The sequence below is a fragment of the Agelaius tricolor genome, unplaced genomic scaffold (genome assembly GCF_023055355.1).
Source record: "Agelaius tricolor isolate 1412-34295 unplaced genomic scaffold, bAgeTri1.0.p SCAF_11, whole genome shotgun sequence".
NCBI classification, from domain to species: domain Eukaryota; kingdom Metazoa; phylum Chordata; class Aves; order Passeriformes; family Icteridae; genus Agelaius; species Agelaius tricolor.
This window is the reverse complement of record NW_027269271.1, coordinates 29,017,501-29,040,655: the sequence shown is the minus strand read 5'-3', so window position 1 is coordinate 29,040,655 and position 23,155 is coordinate 29,017,501. Positions and strand designations below refer to the sequence as shown.

The 23,155-nt window shown below is 41.4% G+C and overlaps 2 protein-coding genes across 4 annotated transcripts in view; one reads left to right on the top strand and one right to left on the bottom strand.

Moving 5' to 3' along the window:
* Window positions 1-1,110: 1,110 nt before the first annotated feature.
* Window positions 1,111-18,233, bottom strand: EFCAB7 (EF-hand calcium binding domain 7). 2 transcript variants are annotated; one of them, XM_071436912.1, is made up of 14 exons: window positions 17,769-18,195; window positions 15,475-15,644; window positions 14,518-14,729; window positions 14,065-14,151; window positions 13,457-13,634; window positions 12,670-12,794; window positions 9,577-9,718; window positions 8,717-8,826; window positions 8,033-8,190; window positions 7,707-7,840; window positions 6,185-6,333; window positions 4,302-4,511; window positions 3,030-3,137; window positions 1,111-1,999 (listed from the first exon to the last, which is right to left on the bottom strand). In XM_071436912.1, exons 2-14 carry the CDS (start codon window positions 15,641-15,643, stop codon window positions 1,925-1,927), a joined length of 1,857 nt encoding a protein of 618 aa, XP_071293013.1. In that variant the 5' UTR covers window position 15,644; window positions 17,769-18,195; the 3' UTR covers window positions 1,111-1,924. The 2 variants fall into 2 exon arrangements, with proteins under 2 accessions (XP_071293013.1, XP_071293014.1); XM_071436913.1 differs by lacking the exon at window positions 8,717-8,826 and having other exon boundaries at window positions 8,033-8,195; window positions 17,769-18,233.
* Window positions 17,863-23,155, top strand: part of ITGB3BP (integrin subunit beta 3 binding protein) — a 20,569-nt gene continuing 15,276 nt past the window's right edge. For both annotated transcript variants that reach the window (XM_071436917.1, XM_071436916.1), the window contains exons 1-2: window positions 17,863-17,953; window positions 22,679-22,721. In XM_071436917.1, the coding sequence (XP_071293018.1) occupies window positions 17,949-17,953; window positions 22,679-22,721 (48 nt within the window). In that variant the 5' untranslated portion in view covers window positions 17,863-17,948. The remainder of the gene's footprint in view (window positions 17,954-22,678; window positions 22,722-23,155) is intronic.

Genomic DNA, 23,155 nt, shown 5'->3' with positions numbered 1-23,155 from the left:
GCTCCAGGTGAGCCCCCAGGTGACCCCAGCTGTGCCAGGCCCTGCCTGTCCCTGTCCCCACTGGCCTCACAGACAGGCCCTGGCTCAAGTGAGCACCCACAGAAGCAGGAGCCCCACACCAGAGCTCCAGAAGCAGAGGTAGGGGAAGGTCAGCATTACAAAGCCTTGAAGAAGCTCAATTTTGTTATAGCTCTAGTTCTCAAAAGAAAGGTAACATTCAGAAATTGAAATGACCTGTTACAGAGATTTTTTTCTCCTAAATGTCTCCCCTCAAAGAAAATAAGCTAGTACCTGTGTTCAACCTTAAAATGGGATTTTTTCAGTCTTGGTGGTACCTGGATTTGGAGCAAACTGAAAAAGACTCTGCAGATACAACCAAGATCTCTAATCTCACCTCCTCCAGGGCAGGAAAGGAGGAGGCGAGATTAGAGATCGTGGTTGTGGCCATGAGACTTTGCCTAAGCCCTCACTTTAAAAATGGGATAATGAACCCCTTCCTGGCAGTAGGAGGATCAGAAAGCAAATGAGGTTCCCTGTGCAGTGCTGTGCCATGTTTTTTACCTGCAGCAAACCCAACTCTTTCCACGTGCAGTGATTTCTCAGCTAAGCCCTTCTTTCAGCTTTAACCATTCCTTTCCTAAAACGCAGAGAGAGTTGCATATGAATTCCTGCCACATCTAAAAAGGCTGATTTTACAAACAAAGGAAATGTAAATAATGGACTGCTCACTTTGTGGTGTCTGTTCCACACAGTGTCTCATCATTTCCCAACTCCTTTCTAGACAAGGAGCTGGGAATTTCTGCTTTACCCACATTTTGCCTGAGGCTGCATTTGCAGAGCTCAGCCAGAGCTAAAAATCACAAAGTACTTTTGGGGCCTCAACTTCTTTAAGACAGTTCTGAAAATGGAAATGATATCTGTGGTACTTACTAAGGAAAAACCATGGAAAACTCAGGGCTCACCAGGAATCCTGGTGTGAATCTGTGTACATCAGAGCCCAGCTCTCATTTTGTCACTGACATTTACTTGCCCAGTGTAAGATTACAGCAGAGTAACAGCAGAGAGCAGGACTTGGGGCAGATAAAAATAACTTTGCAACACTACTTGCTGCCCTCACACATGAGGTCACACACATTTAATGGCTATTTTAAACTCAAACACTTTTTAAGCATCCAGAGGCCAGGGTCATCTTTTTTTTCCACATTAACAGATATTTAGAGGAACCAGGAAAATATAATAAGCTGAATGTTTTTAGTACCTCAAAGATGGCTTTCATTGCTGTTGCAGCCCAAACTTGGTGCACTTCAGTCTTCTTATTTCAGCTGCCCTGGGAATAATTAATTGCTGTTAACAGTCAAGAGCCCAAGACAAACCTTCATTTTTCTCAAATGATGTTATTTCCTTATTGCATATGGAAAGGCAGACTTTATTTTATATAAAAGAGTATAAAACCAGGCAGAAATTACAGAACAAGGGTAAGATAAGGGTTATCAGCAAATGACCAAAAAAAAGAAAAGGGAAACAAACAAATCCTTCATCAAGTGACAAAATACAATGAGCCTCATCCCTTTATACTTCTCACATCAAAACCACAGGAATGTTTAATTAGGAACCCATTCAACAGAGTTTTTCTCCTCCTCAGTGAAGCAGTTCCAGCCTGTGATGGAATTACAATCCATGGTATGGAAAAGAAGAGCATATTTAGGGAAACAATCCTTTATAAATCACAATTATATTACAACTGGCAGCTGGATTACTGAACAGCACTAATTTTTATTGTGCCTCAGTGTTTTCATGCCAAAATCATCAAGAAATATAACTGTATGCCAGCTTTTTGAGAAGGACAGGACTATAAATTGTCTAAAAGCTGCCCAAAGCTAAGCCTGGTTGAGTGTGGCTTCTCCCAGGCCTGGCACTGGGAGGTTTAACACACAAGGGAGTGCACACAGCTGTAAATCCACTCTTCCTGCTCATTCAGGGCCATCACGTGCTGAGAGACCTGGCACAAGAGAAAGCAGAGGTGAAAGAGAATTCTCTTTACTGCAAAACTCTTCCCCAATATGCTGTGGAAGCAAAATGTTCAGTACTTGTGTCACTAAATGACGGATATTCATCATCTACACTGACAGGTATTAAAAAATTACTCTTGAACTTGACAGGAAAATATCCATAAGGATTGAGCCTACAGTTTATACTGAATGAAGCCTAAATTCAAATTTAAAACCATCTTACAGGATGAGGCAGTGGATATCCAAAGTGTCAGCAGCAATTTAAGCAGGCCCCAGCCTTGCTTGTGTCATGGGACTCCTCTGTTTACTACAGGCTTGAATGAATCCACCCTGGAAAGCTGGGAAATATAAAATAGCTTGGATGCCTCTGCTTTTAAACAAAGCAAGTGTACTTTCAGAAAAAGAAAACCAGGGGGTTATTCATAAATAAATGAAGAAAAACATCATCTGCATTTGTAATGCATCACATTCCAGCCCTCAGGACCCTCATTTGGAATTGTCCCTGAAGCCTGCCCAGCTCTGCAGCAGGGCTCAGCAATATCAAATTGGCTCATGGTTAACATGACCCTAAAATCAAGTTTAACAAAAGTTAACCACCAGCAAATCACAGTCTGCACAAGGACTGCAATACATTGATTTGTCTTTCTGATTAGTGCAGCTTGGTCTGTTCTCACAAGCATCAATATGTGGGATTAAAAATTGCTAAGTGAAAAAAAAAATACAGCCTTAGAAAAAGAGTATTAGAAATATTAGTGAATGGTGCATGTATGGAATGGACAAGTGAAACAGGCCCATGTATGAAAAAGTGGATTATTGATTTTTATAGGAATGTGCACAGCAAAACAGGGATACAGTAAATACATGATCAGCTTTGAAATATCAAAAAGTGCATCTGAACTGTTCTGGTCAGAAGATGCCACTGTCCACATGCTCATTATCATCATAAAAGCCCTACAAAAAGAAAATATATGGATGTCACCTGATTTTCTCTAAAGTTGGCAAAGCAATAAAAAGCCTTACCATCATGGATTTTGGAGCCACTTCCACAGCAAAAACTGTCAGTCCCCTATTGTTCAGGCAGTTCTTACTCTGCTCATTGTTGACATGAATTATCACTTTATTTTCAGACTGCAGGTGAAAAAACATGAAGGAACCATTAAGACTTTGCTGATTAAGTGTCTGTTCTCTGGGCAACAACTGCACACTCCTTGGACTCCCTGTGACCTTGCTGTTTTAGGGACAGAAAAGCTTAATGGATACTCTGAAGAGTAACAGACACTCCTTGAGGAGTAACAATTTCAAATGTCCTTTAGCACCACAGCCATGGTCAAAAGCAATTTAAGAGTCTCTGAAACAACACAAGGACTTCTGAAGTTACAACCTGGCCTTGTTGTATTTTCCCAGCCTGTCCAGATCCCCCGGTGGAGCTTCCCCAGCATTCCCAGCCAGCTTGGTGAGATCCACAAACCAAACCCAATGGTATAAACAGAGTGGGCAGAGAGCATCAAGTTGTCTCAGTGCAGCCCTGACCTCCTTCCCTGACATATCCCCAACCACAAAAATAACTCTGGAATAGCCACCCTAAAGGGCGAAGTGCAAAGCCAAATCCAGAGTTCCAGGAGCCTCAGCATCCAGTCCTAATATTAGTCCCTCCAAGCCACCCCCTTGAAATGTCTGGGCATTTAAAAATACACTTCTTGCTGTGATCCTTTAAGATTTAAAGCATCTGAAGTTTAACATCTTACTGTGCTGTGTTTATTTACTCACAGTTCCTGGTATAAAGGAAACTGGGAACATTCCCTGTGATCTATGGGAAAAGGTTTAAAATCTCACCAACCACTTCTACTTGGATTTGCAACTTTCAGCTTGAATTACTAATAAAGCAAACCTGGAGGAATAATCAGGTGAGAACTCATCCATAACACACTCCCAAAAGTCACTGCTCTTTGACTTTCTTATGGACACTGAAAATATTCAGCAGTGAAAATGCTGTGATCTCTGCTCTTGCTCTAATTGCATTTCCTGCTGTTGGTGTTTGTTTCCTCATATGATGATGATACTGTGCCAAAATAATGAAAAACCAGGATGTGAACACAAAAAAGACTCAGTTTCTCTATGGCAGTTAGAAGTGCTTGCCTCATTATAACAATCTGCCCCTTCCAGGAGCACTGACCCAGGCTCTCCTGAAGCCACAGGGAGACATCAGGCAGAGTTTTTTAATGAAACAGGAACAGCAATTCTCAGCTATGAGCCAAGGAAGGAGGAGCAGTAGCAGACATGGACACAAGGTACCTTGTTTTCAATCACAGAGGTGATCCTGCTGCCTGATCTGCAGGTGTGGATGAAGATGTTCTCAGAGCCATCCAGCACTTGGGCCTCTCCTTTGTTAACCACAGAGCTGCAGAGAGCCCTGCTGAGCTGGGAGCCCCCTCCCTCCAGGGAAATGGCTTTAATTCTGGGTTTGCACCTCTCTGCACAGATGTCAATGACAAAGGGGCAGGCCTGCAGTGGACAAGATGAGTTTTAGCATCACTCCAGCTGATTTTCACCCACAGCTCCTAAATATTTTCATATTTGAGCTAGGACGACCCAGGTATACATATTTCCCTGATACATATTTCCCTGAAGATTAAATATTATAAACTGTGAGCAATCTTTTACACCAAATGAAAGCCCAAGACAAGTGGCCTTTTTCATGCCATTCCCAGTACACCTGACTTAGTTCAACACAGCAAAATGTCCAGGAATTGAGATAAAAGCTGAATGTATTCCAGTGTCTGAAATAAACCTGGCACACTGCTGCTGTTTGGGCCACTCCACAGGGATTTAACACCTCTGCAATCTTGCATTGAGCACTCTGAGAATATCTTGGATTTTATTCCTGGGGTTTGTATTTTCTTAGACTCACTCCCAGCACCTCAATTCCCTTCTAAAGGCTGTTGGAATTCACCAGGATTTCTCAAGTTCTCTCAGTGCTCCCAAAACATCAATCTGAAATGATTTGAAATCAAGGAATTAAAGAGTTAAGTGAGAGACACGAGTTAACAGCTGGAGATTTTTAGATTAATTACTGAAGCATTTGAGAGTTGAGCTGTCCTTTGGAAAGCAAAGGCTGGAGCCAGAACCCACAGGTGGAACAAGCACAAAACACCCTCCTGAAATTCCTAACTGGAGAAGGGCCTCACCAAAATGCTCTTTTTTGGAGGAGGGCTCTCTCTTGTGGCTGAAATGCAGAAAAACAGCCTTGCACGGGCTCTGCCAACCACAAGTCAGAGGAAAAGGAGCTCATCCCTAAATCCCTCAGCACCAGCCCAAAATTTTCACTGAAAGACAACTGATAGCTCTCATACTGACTATTTTTAGGTCTTGAGATATTTTATATAATAAATGTTGACCTGTTTAACAAAGTTAAATAATATTATCAGATTGTGATCCTAAAACTCTGTTTTTCCTGGGAATTAAATTACTTAATTATCTGTATATTGAATGCTTTAATTTTCATAATTTTTTCTCTTCTTATAAGAGCTCCTCTTTCTTTAGAAAGAATTCTTGACATCAGAAATATGTATTCCAGAATATAAAAACAAATAAATAATTTTTTTAATCTGTAAGTGCACAGAAACATCAGAGAAATAATCCCTGGTCCTGCAAAGTAAACAATGTGTGACCCAAACCCTAAAATTTTAATGAAGCATTAAAATTGTGTTGAACCTCTTCAGACACTGCTGTGAAAGGCAGCAATAACAGAAATAGTTATGTCTGGAAACTAGGAATGCTGAATCATCTGGGAAAAATTTATCTTTGTCCACTTCTACTGTGGTTTGGGCCACAAAATTGACTTTTTAATGGAGAAAAAGTCCTGTTTCTTCTAAATTTGCTGACAGGTCAGTTTACCACCCTTATCTTCCTATCACTGCCATCAACAGAGAGCATGGATTCTTTTAACAGCTACAATCCAAAATCCCTTCCTCTGTAACTTCATCACATCCTGGCTTTCTCTACAGCAAAAGAAGATTTCTTTGTTTCCAAGATCCAAATGCTACTCTCAGAATCAGGACAGTGACAGCCCAGGATGGTGGCAGTGGGTCCCTCCCTCCTGCAGTCAGTTTGTGGCAGGCACAGAGATGGCAGCAGTGAAATGTGCAGGGATTTTTGCTCTTTGGTGCCTCTCCTACCTCTGTCATTTCTAAGGCTCTGTTGTAGCCCAGGGACAGCAAAGTGACCCAAAGGTCCCAGGGATCCCCATCCTGGTCGTTGGCTTCCATGAGATTCAAATCCAGAAATCCTTGTCTTGTTAGCTCATTCTTCTTCATCTCAAAATTTTCTGTTTCAAAGGAATAAAAACAGCCCTTAAAAATCTGTTCTGTCTGCAAACACCTTCATCCTTCCAAAGGCAGAATTCCCCCCTCCTGTTAACAAGGTTGAAAAGATGGAGCCTCAGATCTCCAAGATTATTTGGGAAAGAATGTCCTTGAGCAGGCATGTGCTGTTTGCAGAGCTGCCCTGTGGATTTGGGATAATGCCCCCCAAAAAAGGGGGATTTCAAAACAAAAAGAATTCATATTGATTTTTTTTTTTCCTGAAAGTTTGTGGTTGAGCTTTGCAGCATGGGCTATTTTAGGAATGGGAAATGAAAGCCAGCTGGAGCCAGCACCTTGAAATGCTTCAGGTCCTTGGTACAGAAATGATTTACTTAGTTCCTAAAAAGCAATAAAATTCCAGTAATCCTAACCCCCCTCTCTGGAGAGAATATCATAGATCCACCACTCTAATGTCAGCAAACACATAATTGAAATGTCCTCATGTCAGGGACTTTTAAAAATGGTTTTCTCATCTTCATAACAATGCTAAATCTTTACTATATATTATTAAAAAGAGATTACCAATTTCATAAATCCATCCAAGGGTACAGCTGCTGTAAGAAATGGCTTGAACTTTGGTGTCAAGATTGATGATATTGTGTGAAGCCTTCCTCTGATTGATGGCCTGGTGAAACATTGCCCAGCTTCTCCTCCTTCCCCTCTTATTTATTCACACATTTCCACCCTCCTACTTGTATCACCCTGCCAAAGCCATCAAGGGTGGGAAAGCACATCCAGGCACCAAACAGAGGAGAAATTCAGTCCTAGAAATGTATTTTTGTAGGAGTTTTCCATCAGTTAGGAAAAATTCTGATACCTCAGAGCGTTTTGGGAAGAGATCATTAATAGGGCTTGGCAGATTTAAAATATTTTGGCCAATGTGCCACAGCCTCCAAAGGAATTATAAAAGGAGACACTAGCAACCCACAAAAACTCTGGATGCCAATTTGTAGCATCAGATCCACACTAATTAAATGTCCCTCTCCACACTTTGTGAGATAAGAAAGCAGCACCAGCCCAATCTGCATAAAGGAGATGGATTAAACAAATACCTGTGACAGTTTCCTTCCCCATATGATCCAGGATTACAAACCCTGTAGGTTTTGGCAGCTACAAAACAATTTTAGGAAGGGGAAGAACTTTCTCAGCAGAAGGTCAGTGGCACACACAGCAGAATGAAGCAAAGCAAAGACAGGAGACTGGAAAAAAAGAAAAAGAAAGGAGGAAGAGAAAAATATCCACACATGTTCTTGGAATAGGTACAGAATAGCCAGGCCTACCCAGCTTGGAAGCTAATTGAGAGCCTTAATTAGCTGTAGCACAGAAATGAGCTTACCCTTGCACACAGCCCAGGCCTCCTGGTCACACTTCTCCCCACTTGTCCTCAGCTCAAAGAAGTTGTACTCCTCCAGGCTCAGGAGGCCATTCCCATCCAAATCAATGGTTTCAAATATCTCCAACAAAGCAGCTCTGAGGGGTGAAAAAGGCCCAACTATTAACAAAGGCTTCCACTCCTTTTACTGTCTCAAAACATTGCCCAGAACTGTCCAGCCTGTTTGAGGTTATTCTGTACAAAAAGTGCTTCAGGAAAACCCAGATTGAAAAAGCCACATTTTAGCTGGAAAGGAGATTTTTGTTCTCATGGTTGGGAATAAAACTCACCGGAATTCTTTGGTGAGAGCCAGCTCTCCATCTTCATCCCTCCAAACCAGTTTGGCTTCTCCAGGAATTTGGGTTTTTGCCTTCCTCAGCCTGCAGCCAGTTGTGAAAGGGAGCAGCCAGTAAACCCCAGATCCAAGCTCCCCTCTCCAGCCAAACATCTGCTCTTAAAGGAAGACAGAAGAGTTTGTAAGAACTTGTCTAATGATGCCTTTCCTTGTTGCCAGTGATATTCATACAAAATTCATTACTTGAAAACCCTGGGAATGCTGGGTTGTGTTAAAAAAAAAAAAAATTGGCTGTGTGATGCCACTTTCAAGATTAAAAAATAGTGAATCTCTTAGAATAAAAGTTAGAAAAACACAGAGATGAGGAACAAGGGGAAAATAAATCCATGCTCTCTTATTTCTGCCACAGGAAAAGAATATTATGTACACTATGAAGTTCAAATGGCAAGGAGAAAGAACATGAAATTCAATTCAAACAAATTTTGCCTTGGAAATGTTGTGTTTGAAGGTGCAGAAATACAACTGAGGTTTTACAGAGTAGCTGTAAAATACACCCAGCAACTCAGCAATTCTGGGTACAGCTGGAATTCCTTCCAAACCCGTGGAATTCACACCTCCAGCATTAACACACACCCTAAAAAATAACAATTAAAATAGGAATACACCAAAACTCTCCAACCTCTTTGTTCTGGAGTTCAGTAAAGCTCACAAGCTGTAAATTCTCTTGGGTTTCATTTTCCTTCAGAATAAACAAAGCTGTATCCACTGACAGCCAGTGACAAGATTTTCCTAAAAAGCAAAATATCCCAAGAAATTGATAATAATGATGATAATAATGATGATAATAATGATGATCATAATGATGATCATAATGATGATCATAATGATGATCATAATGATGATGATAATAATGATAATGATAATAATGATAATGATAATAATGATAATGATAATAATGATAATGATAATAATGATAATGATAATAATGATAATGATAATAATGATAATGATAATAATGATAATGATAATAATGATAATGATAATAATAATGATGATAATAATAATGATGATAATAATAATGATGATAATGATCCAAAATTGGTTTTCTTTGCATCTCAAAATAGATATTCCCATGGTATTTAATTGATCCCTGTGATGAAAAATGGGGAAAAAAAAAATCTATTCTGTGCTATTGGGATTTTCTTCCTGTTTAGGCCAAGTAGATAAATTGTTCCAAGCCTTGTCTTACAGATAATTCTCAATTTTATCATTAAGCATTATTGATAAAATAGTTCTATCATCAAGGGTGAACAATATCAAGGAATGGTTACACACCACACAAATTAGTTTAACAAAATCCAGCCCAGATGACTTTAACACAATTTGGGGGTTTAAAGGCTCCCGTTTTATGGGATTAAAAAGGGAATATTCTACTTGGGGGAAAAAAGAATTCCAGTGTAGCAAGCAGATGAAGGCCCATGGTAAATCTGCAAGGCAGCAGCTCTTTTTAAGCAGGAAATGAAATACAAAGCCACTGACCTTGTGCCTGGGGAATACTGAAAGGTTTGATGGTGATGGAAAGTGCAGATCTCTGGGCTAAGTGCAGCCTGTACTTGTGACTGATGATTTCCCCATTCTCCTCGAGGTAGAAGCAGCCTCTGGATTGTGCACGTTGCCATTCCTGGAAACCAAGCAAATATCAAGGGTTTTCCTCATTTTGGATGAAGATAAAAGTGCTTTCTCTGAGATGTTAATTAATTTGATTATTGAATAAACCCTGCATAAAGCACACCATGAGCTACAGCATCAATATACTTTTATTTTTAAAAAAATCCAAAATAGTCCTTTTTGTAGCCAAATTTTGCAAAGTAAACATTGCTTCACTTGTGAAAATGCCTGAAAAGCACAGAGATTACCCCAATGCTGCTATAGCTGAAAATTAAATTGGAATTGCCACAAAGATTCTGCTAATTATATTTGCCAACAGCTGACACATGGAGCAATTTAAATACAAATATTATGCACTTTGCAACTCCCTTTCTGCTGCTCTTTGGAGGTTTGGAATTTTTTTTTTAAATTAAGTTTTGCTCAAGAAGTTCTGAAAAACTTCCAAAGTCAATTGGCTGTGGAAAAGACAAAGATGAATTAAAAATGAAGTGGGATGGCCAAGTCCCTCCCCTCCTATAATTTCCAATGCTCTTTTCATTGTGGGCACAACCTGCTGGAGAAGTTTTTAGGGATAATCTTGAAGTGCAGCTATTTCTGGAGCATGGAGCCAGAGATCAGCCCCTGGCCAACTTCAGTGGAGCAAAATAAACCTAATTAACAAATCCATCTGATAATTTTATACTCATCTTTATCCATAAAAGCGGATCTGTAGTGACAGGACAAGGAAAAAGAGGACCAAGCATAAAAAATAATTAGGGAAAAAGTGGTCAGAGACAAAATATTCCTGGGATTGAATGGTGAGGGTTGAATATGGAGCAACAGCTGGGGTTGTGTCAGTCAAAAAGGGGAGAATGGGAGCTGGGATTAACATAAATCAGGGACAGAATTCCAACATGGAGTTCAGCCTCTGGGATCATTCCCACTCCTATTCCTAAACTGGAGTTATTCCAACACCTCATGACTCCCAACTTCATCCAAAAGGAAATCTTAAAAATGGATTTTTTTCTTCACAATTGACACATCTGGAATAACTGGTTGTTTGCTCCAAGCTTGATACCTGTTGGACAAAACCCTTGTCCTTATCCTCTCCTTTTGGGAAATGAAACCCTGTGACTCTGGCAGAGAGCAGAGGGTGGTGCTGGAAGTCCTAAATGATCAAATTCCAAACAGGTAAAACTGGGAAACCTAAAGAGGATTTTCTGACTGGATTTTCCCCCCTCACCTCAGAGCAGAACAGGAGCTGTTGAATAACAGCTGAAGTGGGAAATGTTTGTGTTAGAAATGTTAGGCTGTGCCTGCTGCTGGCCACTGCCACTGACATTTAAGTTAATATTGAAAATATCCACACATTGATGCATAATTCCTAAAAAAAAGCAGTGATTGAGAGGAATTTTCTAAGGGTTCTTCGTTTTAGGTATTTCAATCACATTCTGACTTTCACTGTTTTCCTCTGTCAGAAATGTAAAGTTGGTGCTGCTCCTGAGGGCAATATTTTCTTACTTGTACAAAAAGACAGGTGAACAGCAAAAATATAAAATAAAATTCTTGGCTATAAGACGAATAAAAAGAATTTTTGGGTGGTGGATTCTGATTCACACCACAAATAAAAGCCTGGGTATTTATTCATTGATTCAGACAGAGCTTGCATTGTGCAAAATGAAGTTTAAAAAAACTGATAGTTTATTAATAGGAAATATTTAATTTCTAATATATGGACTGTATATAATATTGTATTTTAATATTAATATAATTAAGCTATAATTAACTTTTATTAATTGGAAATATTTAATTAGTAGGAAATAAACCTTTCCATGTTTCTTAATTGATTTCAGGTTTTGGGTGATGCCAAGCAATACTAATCAATAATTTTTTAGTCAGTTTTTACTGGCTTGCAGAAAGACAAAAAGAATCCAATCTTGGGGAAGTGTGTGCTGGTTTTATACAGCCCACATCACGTTTGAACAAGGTGAGATTGCAGGTTAAATTGCATGGAGGTCCAGCCACCTAAACAGAGTGCACAGAACCCCTGGGAGATGATGCTTGGAAATTTTAATATAGAGCAAATGTCACTGTACAGCAATGGGGAAGATCTAAAGGACCTCAGAGTTCAAGAACAAGTGCAGAGTTGTTATTTGAAACAAAAATGCAGCTCCTGAGGACAATCAGTTCAGTTTTGCAGCAGCAGTTACACTGTGGGGTCAGAGCCATTTTTTCCCTTTTGTACAGGAGTCTCCAGGTGCTCATTTTTAATGGATCCCAGCAGTTCCCAGTTAATGTTTTCTATTTCTGCAGCTATTATTTTCTGTTGAAAGAAAACTAGTAAAGGTTCAGTCAAGAAAGGGAAAACAAAGGGAAAAAGATCAATATTAACACTCTACAAATATTGACTTAGCAAAGTGACTTTGTTGTCTCTCTCTCCCAGGAATTGGTATTGAATGAGTGATTTATTTAAAAGAAAATACTGATAGAACATATTAGTCTAACTAAAAACCAATATTTTCAGGTTATAGCATCTATTTACCAAGCAATGCCCAAGAAACTAAATATGCTCACAGATTTGTTATTTATTTCCAATTACCTTTCATACAAAGGTTTATGATACACAATCTTTCAGACTACTTAAGCATTTAAAGTTCTCACCAACCTAATAAATTATTCAATTTTAAATTTCTCAAGAAGTCATTAACTGTTTTCTCCAACAGTGGTTTCATTTATAAAAACCACATTTTGTTCTATTAAACCTTCACACCTGAAAAATTATTTCCAATAACTTGTTGTCAGCAAAACCAACAGTATATAAAAATGTTAATAACAATACATATCAAGAAAGCTCTCAGTAGTTTATAGCTGCCCTTGACAAACTGTTAATAAAACATAAGACAGCATTTTTCTCTGATTTTTAGCTTCTTTCAAATGCAGTAACACAGGTGCCTAGAGGAAAACACCATCATTTCAGTGTGATACCTTCATTGTGTCAGGCTCAATAATCAGCTCTGTGCTGCTGCTGCTGGCACCCACAGTGACAGTGGTGGAGCTGGAAGCTTTGCTGCTTTGAGCTGATGAAGGTCTTGAGGGAGCTCTGCTGTCACCTATGAACAGAGATCTTTAATTAAAGTTACTTTATTTCAACCCTCTCCTAGTGCTATTCATCATAAACCTTGCATTCAGAAGCACAAAGAAAACTGGATGACAAGAACTCCATCAGAGAACTTCCCTTCATCACTTGTGGCATTTTTGCAGCTCTTGGATTTGAAGCAGCACAAACTACATCCCAAAATGTCATACTTGGTGTCCCTGCAGTCTGCTCCCTGTGGAGCTTCCCCAGTTTGGGAAGGTTCTGAAGTACTTCAAGGACATTAAACTGTCCACAACTTATTAACTGTGCTTGAACAGCCTCAACGATTGAAACAAGCACACAGCTTCCTGAGAAATGTTTAGGGTTTCATCACTGTCTAGGAAGGAAATAAATGATTTGCCTATATTGTAACACCTGAGCATTCATTCTCTCTCTTCCCTCTGGACTGTGTCACATGAAAATCAGCAGAATCCACCCTTAGGGATTTATGAGTTTCACAGATGCAGCCATTTGAATGTATTTTACTGACACACTGATGTGATTGCCACAGTAGAAATTCCATACGTCAATAAAATCTTCACTGATCGGAGAAAAATTGAACAAAAACTCAACTGCTCACTGAGCCAGAGCTTCATGTCCAAGAGAAAGAAAGCAAAGTATCAGAAATATAAACACCTTTAGGCAGTTTGTGATCAGTTTTCCTGGAGAGCCCGGGGGATGGCTTTGTGATCCCTTGAGGGACAGTTTCAGGCTGGTTCCCGAGGTGCTGCTGCCTCAGCCGAGGGTGCATCTCCAGCCTGGCCCTTGCAGCTCTGCAGCACTGCTCCCTGGTGCTCAGGTACAGCTCACAGAACTGCAGGGAATACAGCAATGGTGCACCCACCAAGTTACAGCTCTCAAAAGGTTCTCAGGAGTAAAATGTAGCACTAGCAAGGAAAGCACAGCTCAGCAGATGGATGCATTTCCTCTTCAAGCCCAACGTGATTTTAATTTTCATTATCAGAACAACCACTCAGGTATCACAGTAAAATGCAGCCATGATTCAACAAGGAGGTCCAAATATTGACCAAAAATTAAGTGTGACTTTCAACTCTTCCTTTATACATACTGGAAGACTGATTTTTAGCACAGGATTCCTACCAGCTTTCCTCCTATGACACCATATTTATGTACCAATCTTTGTGGGCTGTTTATTCAGTCCAAAACTCAGAACCCTGGGGTGAGGCCATCACTAATGCTCCTATTGCCAATTCCACAAGAACAAATGTCACTCCTGGCCATACCTTGTTGTAGTCCAGTTTGCCATTGCAGTTAAAATCAGCTTGTTTAGTAATGCTGGTCACTTCCTCCCAGGTCATTTTATCACCTCTCTGCAAGGAAAAAACAGCTCAGTTTGGGTTCCTAATCAACAATCTTGGTCACCCACAGCACAAATTCCATAAACAAAGGAAAAACCTTCTTATATTCTTTCAGAGAATCTGATCTTGCAATAGATTTCAACAGATTTTGATTTGATTCATGAAAAAAAGAGGTCAAAATCATTAAAAACTTTGTCTTTACAATGCTACTAAATATCAAGGAGATCAACTGCATCAGTTTATGGAATTCTGTGGTGTCTTCTGGAAACTCACCAAGAAAATCTTCCATAAAATGGGGAACCCCAGCTCCCAGGACCATCTAATTTCCAAAATCTCTACTAATTAAGGATGGATAATTAGGTTTCTGGTGATACTTACTGTTGTAAGAATTTTACAAAGTTCATCATGTGCAATATATCCAGCCTTATCTGTGTCTATTTTCCCAAACGCTTCGAGCAGTTCATTTTTTGTAGCTGGCTTTTCCTTTTTTAAAATAGCACAAAAATCATCAAAATTCAGTGAAGATGTTTGTGAAGTCCAGTATCTGTTAATGGTCTTCTGAGAAGGATTTCTCCCAGCCTGCTGAAGTACTGAACAATAAAACACAATATTAAATAGATACCCCAGTTGTTAGCAAAGGAGTTTTCTCCAAATATCCTTGAGTCACTTTCCATGTTCAGATTTTTTTTAAAGCCAAATTACTCCAAGAGAAAAGTGGGTCTGAAGGATTTGGTTATGACCTTAATCAAAATAGTCATGAACTCAAAGACAGTCTCAAGTGCAAAATTTAACCTATATCCAGTGTCTCAATATCAAGAATATATTATTTTTAAGTCTGCACATTATTAGATTATTATTTTTCTCACTTCCCTTTGAAATTCCTGAAGTTTTTAAAACAAAGCCCCACAGCTTTCATTTCCTCCCAACAGCCTTATTTAGTGCAGCTGAAGCAGTCAGAGATTTGGTTTTTCTGTTGTATTTCTGGCACCACCACTTACACACAAATGTGGTCCGGACAAGAAAATGAGAATTTTAGATTCCAGTCTATGAAAGTAATCCAGTAACTGAGGAGTTGAGATAAGGAGTAAGAATTCTTATGGAACACCAGTTATGGTGGTTTTCTGTGCCAGGACAGAGGCCCACTCCAAACTGAGCTGAGACCTTTCCTACTGGTGATTTACAAATAAAATCTGTAATTAAAAACCTACAATAAAATTCCTCTGTCTGGAATTCCCACTTCCAAAACTACTCCCAATTCCTTAAACAAGTTCCTGAGTTTATCCCCACTGCAGTCATCCCATGGAAGAGTTAGAGGGGAAAAGATTCAATCATTACCTAAACTGAGCTGCTCTTTTGATTTAATATTTTCCAAGCTGCTTTTTAAGACAGTCAGATAAGCTGCTCTGCAGTTCATGTAAAAAATGGCTTCTTCTGCATGCTGGGACTTCTTCCCTTGGGAATTTTCTGAGTGTGTGGCTTTCTGATTCCCAGGAGTGCTGGCCATCCTGTGAGGGATGAAATTCCAGTTAGAATTTGTCATTGTCTTAAAAATACCTCTGTTTGTCCTCTGAGACACAGACCAGCCCCAGTTACCCACACAGCCAGGTCCTATCCTTTCTTTTCTCTAAATCTGGGATGGGAATTTTTATCTGCACTTGTAGGTAAGCACCATGAGAGACACAAGCAGAAAGAGTTTGAGCTCTACTTATTTTTCACAGTTTATTCTTCATTGGCAGTAAAAAGTTTCATTTCATTTTATTTTACACAGTTGCAGACATTTGCTATTACAAGTATTAGATAAATATTATGTAGTCTTGATTTCTGAGAGCATAAAAACACATTTTCATGTTATCTGTGAAACAAGGCTCTGCCATCCATGTTTTCTCTTTTAATTCTCATAACTCAACAAAACATATGGATAATAATAAAATTGGTCAAAATTGGAACTCAATCTCAAAAAGATGTCAGGTTAAGCATAGAATTCTATTTCTTAGTTACCTAAATATAAATAATAGAAATAAATGTGCATAAAACTTTAAAAATAAGTGTGCATAAAACTTGGAGCAACACAGGCCTTTTATATCCAAGGCCCATACAGTTATAAATGAAAGGAAAAAAACCACAAAACTATATTTTTTTGTCAATTATTAAAACAACTCAATGCTGTTTGCTCAGCAATGGTCAGCAAACTCTGACAGCAGCTTTCTGCTTCCACCAGGGGTGATTAAGGTTTTTAGGAGGCCATCACAGAGGGACACTAAATCCTGTTGTGCTGTTGCTTTAACAGCTTCTTGTATTATTTTACCCAATGTTGGCTTCAGGAAATATATTCCAGTAAAATAAATGGAATATCCCAAGTTCAGCAACAAGACAACACCATCCCAGGGCCCCCTTCAGGACTCATTGGATTTTTACTCAGGAGGCCTCAATCACTGGCACCTTGTTGAGTTATACAGATCTTTTCCACTTGGGAAAGGCAGATAATAATTGCTTATCAAGGATGAAGTACCCAATTTGTAACTCCCTGACACTTTAATATTACACAGGCACCAGAAGGAGCCCACAGGGACCCCCTGGCACAGCCTGGCTCCTGCACACGGGTGTCACTATAATGAAGCACCAGTGTTACACACACGGAATGGAACTGGGGGGAAAGGCAAGGAGGTGAAGAAGAAGAAATGTTAATTTGCCAGTAACCAGTTTTTAGAAAATGTGAGCTCTTGTTTGCAGTCCTTGGACTTCCCATTACTGAGATGTTTCTTATGTGGCCAGGAAGTGCTGCCGATGCATGGCTGGGAAATGCAGTGAGCAATGGCTCGGTGACAGCACTGCCAGCAGCCCCATGGCTTAGGCTGGGACATTTGTACTGGGTAAATGACACTTCAGAAGGATAGACAGAGGGGAGCAATCCAGCCCAGGCTTCCAAACAGGGAGAGAGTAGGTTTGGATTAGAGATTGGGAAGAAACTCCTCCCTGCGAGGGTGGGGAGGCCCTGGAAGCTGTGGCTGCCCCTGGATCCCTGGAAGGATCCCTGCAAGGCCAGGCTGGATGGGTGTTTCAGCAGCCTGGGATAGTGGAAGGAGTCCCTGCCCATGGGTGGAAAACTGGATGAGTTTTAAGGCCCTTTCAACCCAAACTAGTGCAGTATTCTCAGCCCAGAACACTGTGTGCCATGTCCCATTCTTCCTTGGACACCTGCAAGGATGGGGACTCCAGCCCTTCCTGGGCAGCCCCTTCCGATGTCCAATCACCCTTTCTGGGAAGGAATTCCTCCTGTTGGGCAAAGTCAGACCCTCCATGGCAACCCCGACCTTCACTCACCGGCTCACCCACACAGAACCCGCACTGGCACAGGGAAGCTCCTCCCTGCTCCGGCCCCGTCCAAATGAAACGAGGAAACTTTTCCCGCATGGATCTCATCACCTCCCTCCCTCCCGGGCACAGGGGGCTTCAAGGGCTACATTTGCCACCCACCGTAAAAAAAAAAATTACAATCCCCTTCCCCTAGCCCTGAGGGGAACCAGCCCTCCCTCACTCCCTCAGCCCCGCTTAGCGATCCCTGAGGGACCCCTGAGGTGCGTTCGGCCGCCCCGAACCCGCCGCCCGAACATCCCCGGCCCGGCTCCTACCGCGCACAGCGGGACCCGACGAGCCCACACGGACACCGCTCTCGGTCTCGGCCCCTCAGCCCTGCCCGGCTCCTCGGCCCCGCCCCGGCCCGCCCTGCCCTCGGCGCCGTTTCCAGCCGGCGGCGTTTGGCGGGCACACGGCGGGAGCTGTGAAAGGGAGGCGGCGGGAACGGCTCCGGGATGTCGTAGGTGTCTGGGGGACGGGGCAGCGCTGCTCTCCCTCTCCCCTTCCTCTTCTCTCTTCCTTCTCTCCGTGCTCTCTCCTCTCCCCCTGCCCCCTCACGGCCGCGGGTCGGTTCCCGCGGGCTCCGTGAGGGGAGCGCTTCTCCCGGCGGGCCGAGCGCGTTCCGTGAGGGGAGAAGCGCCCTCAGAGCGGGCCCGGGAGGGAGGAGCGGCTGGCGAGGGGCGGGATTTGTTCCCCGATGGAAACAGACCGGGAAGGGCCGGCAGTGGTGGCTCCTGGAGCGGCTGCCGAGGGGCGGGATTTGCTTCCCGATGGAAACAGACCGGGAAGGGCCGGCAGTGGTGGCTCCTGGAGCGGCTGCCGAGGGGCGGGATTTGTTTCCCGATGGAAACAGACCGGGAAGGGCTGGCGGCGGTGGCTCCTGGGGCAGCGCTGCCGCTGTGGGGATCCTCTCTGGGTTCTGCATTTCTGAGGGGTCGGGGGCGGCTCTGCTCACAGGTGCCCAGCGAGGAGTAATGGCCGTAAGCTAAGCCACACCGAGTTCCACCTCAACATCAGGAACAACTGCTGTGCACTGAGGGTGGCAGCGCTCTGGAGCAGCTGCCCAGAGAGGCCTTAGAGTCTCCATCTCTGGAGACATTCAAAGCTTGTGTCACCTGCTCCGGGTGACCCTGCCTTGGCAAGGGGTTTGGACCGGATGAGCTCCAGAGATCCCTTCCAGTCCCAGTTATTCTGATTCTATATCTCTACATAGCGTGGGTAACACCTGTGGGACAAGAAGAAGGAGCACAAGGTGGTTCAGCTTGGAAAGGACCCACAGTGGGTCATGCCTTGCCCATGGCACAGGCTGGCATCCAGGCAGGTCTGGAATATCTCCAGTGAGGGAGACTCCTCATCCTCTCTGAGCAATCTGTTCCTGTTATTATATTGCAAAGCTTCTGTTACATTACATTTCGAAGGCTCCATATTGCTAGAGTTTCATACCTCCTTGATGTTCCTTGTGGGCAGCTGCTCTAGGCACTGACTCTTCCTTGTCCTCACAGCAGCCAACTGACTGCAGTTCCCCTCAACCAACCAAGCCACTCTTTTATAACACTCTTCTTCTTATTGGCTACATCCGTGGCCTGTTAAAATCAGGCCTGCTCCTAATCCTTAATAACTGGCTCAGCTGCAACTCTTTAGGGGGTAAGATTACATTCTATACTACCTTTATTCACTTATGTTCTATCCCCCTACATGTTCCAGTGCTCAGTCACTGCACAGGAAAAAAGTTCTTCCTCACATCCAGGTGGAACCTCATTTTCTGCCCATTGCATCTTGTCCCATTTCTGGACAAAGCCTGGTCCATCCTCTGACCCCTCCCTTGGCCACCACTAAAGGGATTGGCAAAAAAAAAAAAGCATGTTTTGGTATGAATTTGTGAAAGTGTGGCTTAAACAGAGTTTGATGGCAAGGTTCACTCTATTGCTCCCTACACAGATGGAGCATACACAGGAAAATGGGATTAGAATAAATTTAGAATGATTTACACAGAGACCAGGGATGCAAAAGGGTCACAGGGACAAGGATAGGGATACAAAAGATACAGGTGCAAAAGAGTTTAGCAGCACTTAATCACTGACTGATTTAATATTTATAAAGTGATTCAACAGGATTTACTACAATTACAGCAGTGACTAAATTATAGATTCACACACACTCAGGTGCAGAGAGGTGGGAAGGAATTGCAGGCCTGTGGAGATCAGGGCCCCCATGCCCATTTTCCATCAGGCTGTATCTCTTCATTTTGTCTCCAAGGGGAATAAATCCTGCTCATTTTTCTCCTATATTTTGCAATTTATCAAGCAGTAAGTAATTAATCAAGTCATGTAACTCTGGTGCTGCTCTTGTGTGTCTCTGCTGATCGTGAGCTTCTGGAGATCAATAAAGAAAATTCTTTAACCTGATAAATATTAGGCACAAAATAATCAGTGCAGGTTGTACAGCTGGCTGTAAACATGTGCCATCATACTCTGCATGCTTAACAAAATAAATTAAACCTTGTCAGGCTAAATCAGGGGTAGGAAACTCAAGTTGAATCCTCTCACCACAAGTGCCCCATCTTTCTGTCTCCTTTTCTTGTTCCACTCTGACATTTGGTTCTGCAGCACAGGCAAAGTGAACTATATATTAAAAAAAATAATAAACCAAACTAAAAGTGGTGCTCTTGGTGTCATTTCCTAAAATACTTGAGGAATTCTGTCTGCATGTATTGTTTTTTCCCCCCCACATTCTTCTTCTGGAAGATCTGAGAGAGGACAGTTCAGCCAACGGGGTTTTCATGTGAGGAGCTGGGATGAATTTGCTTTCAAATATTTATATTACTAAACTATTAACAGATGATGTTCTCTGTTTCTTTAAAACTTTGGAACCACATAGCTGATTTCTTAAATCTAGTCCATGCCAGCTTCCAGAACTATTAATGTTTCAGTTAGCTTCATTCTTTGATGCTTCATCAAAATTTTCTACAAGATCTGGGACATCATCATCTTCTTCATCAATATCTTCCGATTTTGGTGCTTTACTATCCAACACTTGGGAATTGTTCAGCTAACTTCCTGAGACTTGTGTGTAGAGCTGGAGCACAAATTTGAAATTGTTTTGATTTAACTTCCCCCATTATGGCATTGAAAAGACAATCAGTAACAGCAAACCCCCAAGCAAGCCAGGCTGTTGGGTGGCACGAGGCAAGGTTGATCTCCTAAAGCTAAAATCCTATTTTCCAACAGAACATTCCAGCTCTTTTCAATGTTGAAGGGCTCGGAATGAGGCTCCCTCTGTGCCCCCATGGTTCAGGGGGTTAGTTCAGAAATTATTTTGATTTAACTTCTCCCATTATGGCATTGAAAAGACAATCAGTAAAAACAGCCCCCCAAGCAAGCCAGGCTGTTGGGTGGCACGAGGCAAGGTTGATCTCCTAAAGCTAAAATCCTATTTTCCAACAGAACATTCCAGCTCTTTTCAACGTGGAAGGGCTCGGAATGAGGCTCCCTCTGTGCCCCCATGGTTCAGGGGTTAGTTCAGTTCTCTTTCTCTGCAGAGACAAATCTGGGCTGTGTGCTGCTCTGTTGCTGTACACAGCATTTGACAGACCTCAAGGAGCGTGGCTTTGGTCAGTGCACAGCTTTGCCCCTCAGAAATGCTCTGTGTTTACAACTTAGTGGGATTTTCATGTGGTTTCTCATTTATTTCATCCTACAGCTGGGATCCTGCTCCTGATTTCCTTTGGCTTTCAGCTCCTTTTGACACCTGCCATAAAATCTTCCATCAGAACATGCCTTAGTGGAACATGCAAATGCATTGGCCCCCAGAGCATCCTTGCAGTGTGGGGGCATTAATAAATGGAATATTTCTCTGCTGCCATGGGCTGGAAGCTGTAATGGAGTCGGGATTCCTTCAGCTATATGGGGTTCTCTTTAAAAAAGAAATACATTGTAAAGAATTCCATCAAACTGTTGCAGCTTTGGCTGCCCTTTGGCCAGGATTTCAGAGGCCCTTTTAATTTAAATGTTACCTGTTTACTTGGCTTTTTAAAGATAGGATATTTCTTTTCCCCTTTTTGTAATAGAGATAGCTGTAAAACAGTTTTCATATAAGCCCCTTGCCTGAGTTACAGATCAAAGATGTGTTTCCATGCTATTTTCCCAATCCTTTAATTTACAGTTTTGGAATAGCAGCATAAATTTGAAAAGGATATGTTTGGAATGAGGTCATCTAAATTCCTTACAAGGCAAAACATTCTTTTTCCAAGATGAAAACTGAACTAAGTTCTTGAAATATGATGTATATTCCAAACCTTGTTTAATTCAGTATAATATATTTGTTTCTTGGGGACTGTTCTTACCAAGATTTTTTTTTTCTCACCGTTTTACATCATGCTTTAAACTATTGTTAAGATTTAAGAACGTGCTTAAAAAGTTTCAGTTGTCTCTGGGAAAAATAGTCTTAATTTATGTTGACCTTTCTTTCCTTGGAGCATTTTGCCTGCATTCAATAAAATTTTGATGACTGCTCTTTAGCAGACAGCTGTACCATATAAAGTATTATAAATATTCAGCTTTCCTCTTCCAGTGTTGCCATTAACAGCTGGGCATCCAGTTCAGAGGAGCAGATTTTGCAGAGAGAGCTTGGCATGTTCCTGAATCAGGAGAGGGAAGAAGGGAAGCAAACAGTTTCTTATGGTTTGGGGACCTGTAAAGGCATAGAGCATCTGTTCCCCAGTTAAGTCATAGCCTGGTAGCACTGAATCATGTTAAGAGCTAAAATGATGGGAAAAACTACTTTTTTCACCTTGCCTGTACCTGTGTCTTAAATGCCTTAAACATTATTCCACTAATGGCAAAATAATTCCAAGGCTTGCTCAGAAGGTATGGAAATGGAAATGCTTTTGGAAGGGGGGGTTTGTTGTTTATAGCCTTGGAGAAAAGATAAATACTCAGCATGATTTCACTTCAGTGCCTGGATTTTATCTCTGGTATAAAATGGAGAATCAGATTTTCTTAGGCAAACACTTAATCCTCCTAAACAAGCAACATTCAGGGAATGGATTTGCTTTGGATGCCATCAGTAAATGTGAAACCAAAAAAGGAAACTGTCTTTAGCATTAGTAAAGATGCTTACCCCCCTTACTAACAGAAATCTTTGTGTCTACGTGACCATAAAACCTGTCCTTGTTTTTCTCTTGCAGGGTTAAGAGAGCATTAAATTTGGACACTGTTAAAAAAGATAATGTAAGTACTTTTTGGTGTGTGGAACCATCTGGGCTGTATAAATATAGATGTACATATATCTGTGTGCAAAAAGAAATGTGGATATAAACAATCTATTTCATTTTAGCTGCCTTTATGTTGTTACAGATTGGATGTTGTCTGGGCAAATCTTAAAGCACAAAATTACTGCTGCAAATATTAGTATAAAATTGATTGTATTTCATTTGTCACAGAACTGCCTGGCGTTAAGGAATGTACATCTGCATGAATCACTTGAAAAATGGGCATATTGTTATTGCCACCACTATTTACCCAAGAGCTGAATGAGTTAAGATCCTTGGTGAAATCATTTATTAGAAATTAGCTCCATTATCCTGGGAAGCAAACGTTCTGCCATGTAATTGTACATGTGACAATATGGAATTATGATAATGCTGTAATCTGCATATTAGAAA